This window comes from Protobothrops mucrosquamatus, unplaced genomic scaffold, assembly GCF_001527695.2.
Source record: "Protobothrops mucrosquamatus isolate PMUCROS unplaced genomic scaffold, P.Mucros_1.0 scaffold44, whole genome shotgun sequence".
Lineage (NCBI taxonomy): Eukaryota > Metazoa > Chordata > Lepidosauria > Squamata > Viperidae > Protobothrops > Protobothrops mucrosquamatus.
Window position 1 is genome coordinate 76,541 of NW_015386426.1, and position 4,266 is coordinate 80,806.

General features: G+C 41.7%; 1 protein-coding gene across 1 annotated transcript in view; it reads right to left on the reverse strand.

Annotated features, from left to right (window-relative positions):
- Window positions 1–4,266, reverse strand: part of LOC107283590 (venom factor) — an 88,747-nt gene that overhangs the window by 59,898 nt on the left and 24,583 nt on the right. Inside the window, exons 10-15 of the mRNA XM_015811522.1 lie at window positions 3,336–3,451; window positions 2,824–2,970; window positions 1,184–1,393; window positions 889–1,083; window positions 512–673; window positions 282–411 (exon numbers count right to left, since the gene is read on the reverse strand). Coding sequence (XP_015667008.1) covers window positions 282–411; window positions 512–673; window positions 889–1,083; window positions 1,184–1,393; window positions 2,824–2,970; window positions 3,336–3,451 — 960 coding nt within the window. The remainder of the gene's footprint in view (window positions 1–281; window positions 412–511; window positions 674–888; window positions 1,084–1,183; window positions 1,394–2,823; window positions 2,971–3,335; window positions 3,452–4,266) is intronic.

A 4,266-nucleotide genomic window follows, 5' to 3' on the forward strand; every position in this document is an offset into this window, starting at 1 on the left:
GAATCCTTTTGTCTGCTGGGGTTCCTCCTACTATTTTCTGGAGAAAGTTCCTCCAGTGCACACTGATAACAATACATTTTGCTTGCTGCTTGCTTATTTGTTTGTTTAATTTCTAAACTGCCCATCTCAACCAAGTGAATCTGCAGTGAGACTTGATTATGTGTTTTGATTCCCATATGATGCCAGTAGTATTTGATGGGGCAAATGCTCTTCTCTTGGCTTCTAAATGGATTAGAAAACCTCTGCCATCTCCCAGATGTTAGCATCCATCCCCAAAATACCTGATCTCTGTTTGGTGTTGAGACTAGTGCTGGTTGTCAGGGCCAGTCCAGCATCTTCAAACACACCCAAATTATTCTGGCCGCTGCCAGCTGTACAGCCAAAGTCACTCTTTTCTATTGTGTCCCATATCTAGTGCACATCATAGGAAAAAAATGTTCCTCTTCAGTACTGTGACTTGGAGAACTCTTGAAAGGTGAATTCTTGTAATTCAAGGAATTTCTGGCCTTACCTTAGTTTGGCTAATCTTGTATTTATCATTGAGAACATATACTGCTTTGTCCACAGCCACAAGACCGACCCGAGCACCTGGATCCCCTTCCAATTTGATTTTCATTGCAGCTCCTGGCTTTTGTATTCGATTGTCTCTGGAAGATGCTCCTTTCACAACCAACTGTTTAAACAAAGCAAAGAATAGTTCAGCTCTCTAACAGACAGAAAGACTGCCAGTTCAAGGAAAAATAGTTGGCTTTCTCTATCCGAACTGAAAGAAAAGTTTTGGGGAAAATACCATTAAAATGCTTTAAAATAAGTTTATGCACTTCTGATGCAGCTCTGATAAGGGGGTTTGCATCATTGCTAAGAAAGCCACTGGGAAGACTGACTTACCGTTCCCATGCAGGTATCCTTCACATCCACCCAGACAGAGTCAGCCACAATTTCACTGTTCCCCACTTGGTAGTAAGCCACAAACCGGAAGGAAGGGATGAGGTCTGGAGTGATAGGCAGAGTCATGGTCACCAAATTCTGCCCAGCTCCCCTGGGTTGCCTGCCGGCCTTCAAGATATTCCCTTTGGTCAAGATCTGATTAATGGAAAGAAATGATAGGTTAAGCCAGTGCCTTCAAGGCTACAATATGAATTAAATGCAACTCCTGGATTTTCTCCAGGTCTATAATACTTACAAGGTATGTGAAATATTGGATCTGGTTCAGCGAATTTGCATTGCCCCTCACATTGAAACTGACAGGTAAGTTATCTCCAGGCTTAATCTCTGTAGATGTAATGGCTAAATGAAGATAGTTTCCAGATCCTCCCTGGGTTTGGTAGGCTGTGGCTGTCATGGACTTTGTTGCCTGCCGTTCTTTTGGGAGGTCTCTATGGTTGGTTTTAACCTAAACAGAGTAAATATGAAGCAACTAATCAGGAAGCAACTACAACTCCTTTTAAGGCTGGAACTTAATGACATCCACATGAAGGCTGTTGAAATAATACAATAATGGCTAGAAAGGAACTGACTAGCATCCTGTTTTCATAAAAAAAAATCTGAGCTCCTGTTATATGATCTGCATCTTTGGGGGGGGGGGAAGAGCTCCATGTTACTATGGGTGTAACAAATGCTATATTGTAATGGGATGTAGAGAGAGGGCATAGCTATTGAATAAAACAAAATTGCAAAGTGAGTTGCAGCCTGAGGGTCAGATAAGATGGTGAGCTACAAAAAAGCAAATGGGATATTTAATGCCAAACCAAATCAGGAACCTGCAAGAACCATTGTTCCTGTGAAAGAATATCACTATTGCTTAATACTGAGAAATACTGAGAAAGGGGAAGAAATCACTTTATTTTCAGTGGTATTTATCTATGGGATCTGTTGTCTATTGGATTACCCTTAAAAAACAAACTTTACCCAATGCATTAGGAGCTGCCTAAGGCCATTTATTCCCCCACCTTTCTTTCTCTTTATAGATATCACCAGATCACACAATATACCATGATCAGCTGACTTTTACATTGTCTAGTGGTCCTTGTAAAAAGAAAAGAAGATGAAGGAAAGTTGTCATTATATTACACTCAACTCGACAGCAATAGTCCCAAATATACAGATATCAACCTAGATACAATGATCTCTCTTACACTAACAGGCATATATAATGTATTCGTGTCCAGTCCTAGCCAAGATGACTCTCCAGTCACACAATGTGCATAGAGGTTTCACAGCGTATACTTTCTTGCTTTGCCTTTCATACCTGTGTGTGCTCTCCTGCAAAAGTGCATAAAAACAGAGTTTGCATCATAGCAAAGAGATGGACATTTCATCACTGGTTCCCTGTTGAGTAACAGAAGAGTCCTGCTGGCATCCAAGGTGCTGTTGTACAGAGTTCCACTTGGAAAAAACTTTAATATTTAAAATTTATGAAATATATGCATAGGCCTGCTGGGTTACAAGTGTATGTTCTGTCTCTGCTCTCAGAGTCTGACTGTGCATGTGCAAAGTGGGTGAGCTTATGTTATTGACACTGTATCTCCTTCGCTTTCTTTGTAACTGGCAACTGACAACCCTCTCTTCATGTTGCTTCATTGAGTACTGCACAATTTGCACACAGCCTGTGATGGTGAGTCTACGATCTGTATCTACAATATATTCTGAGAACTATTAGGGAGACATTGTCTTCACCCTCTTTCTCTCACACGAAGCATCCCGACTGAGTTGCCTCTTACTCCTCTGGAATGCACCCCCTCCCTCCTGAGAATCCACCTCCTTACGACATCTCCTCTCTTCAGTGCACTGAGTGGAATTTAACAGAATGTCAGAATGACTTACAGTGATGGATAGGCTTTGAGTGTTCAGGGGTGTGTTCAGGATGAGTTTAGCAGTCCCATCGCTCAAAGTGGTTCCCTCAGAATGAATGGACTCTGATACCACGGGTACATTCGCAGCTGGTGAGCCATCGGGGTTGGTAACATACACCTAAAACAATCCAGAAGGGGTGATTCAGCATGGAACAGCTTCCTCTGAATTTAAATCAAGTTGTTTGCTTGTTTATTTATTATTTATTTATTGAAAAGATTTATATGGCTGCCCAACTCGCTCACAGCGACTTCAGACAGCTCACAACTTGATTTACTAAAGCCTTTTGTCACTAAATTCCTGTAAATTCTATGCAGATAAATTACAGCAAATCATCCAGTGTACCAAAACCATCAATCAATCATCTACAGTGGCAACTTAAGTGTCCACATGCATCTTGAACAACCAAATCTGGACAGCTCTTCAGAAGCCCAGTAAGGTGGAGGAATATATTGCTAATGTGATTCTTTGACAATTTCTATTACCATCAGTTCATATGGCATTCCTGGCTTGAAGTATTTGGGGGTTTTTGTGAAGTAGATCTGATAGGGAGATGTTACAATATGAATGCCGCTTTTCTCAGTCACTACCATATCACTGCCTGCAAAACAAAATGAAGGAATGCAACTTAAAATAGGAAATCAAACTGAGAAATGCAAGAGAAAAATCCTGCAAAGATTTTGAAGCACTATTAATTTCAAACCTAATTAAAAAAAACCAGTACATTCAGTTTGCAAGTTCTCTCTCTACATCTTCTCTCTTCCTGTCCCTTTTGCATCATATTATGTGCTGATTGTAAGTTGTATTATCCTGCCATGTAAATGGTCTTAAGAAGTTCAAGAAAATAATGTGGCAAATGATCATTTATACATAGAAAGTTAGCATATTAAAACTTCAGAAGATGACTTCCGGTGAGCAGGCGACCTCGTCGGACGCAGCTGTAGCTGCCTCCCGCCTGTCTTCGCGTAAAAGCCGTTTTGACAGCGAGCACTAGCTGTCAAACGGCTTGATACCCTTCCCCTGGGCACAAGGGGATCGGTGAGCTGCCCGGGGTAGGAGTTGAGTTCCCGAGTCGTCCGATCGGGACGATGTAGGTTAGAACTCCTCCGGAGCCCCGAGGAATCTCCGCGATCCAGGACGCCTTCGCTTCGGCGAAGCTAGAAGCCGCCGCCACCGCTGCAACTTAAATTTAACTGTGAGTGACTATACGCAGACAAACCGACCCTGGAAGTTTGCTTTTTCTTTTGGACTTTACTCTGACTTGAGCTATTTTGATCTTCCCTAAACTTGGGTTGGATTATGCGAAAGTGAACTTAAAATGGCGATGAATGATACTTTCTAGCGAGAAGAAGTGAAAGTGATTTCCGGTTTGGAACTTTTGTTACTTTCAACACTTTCACTATCTGCCTTGGATTA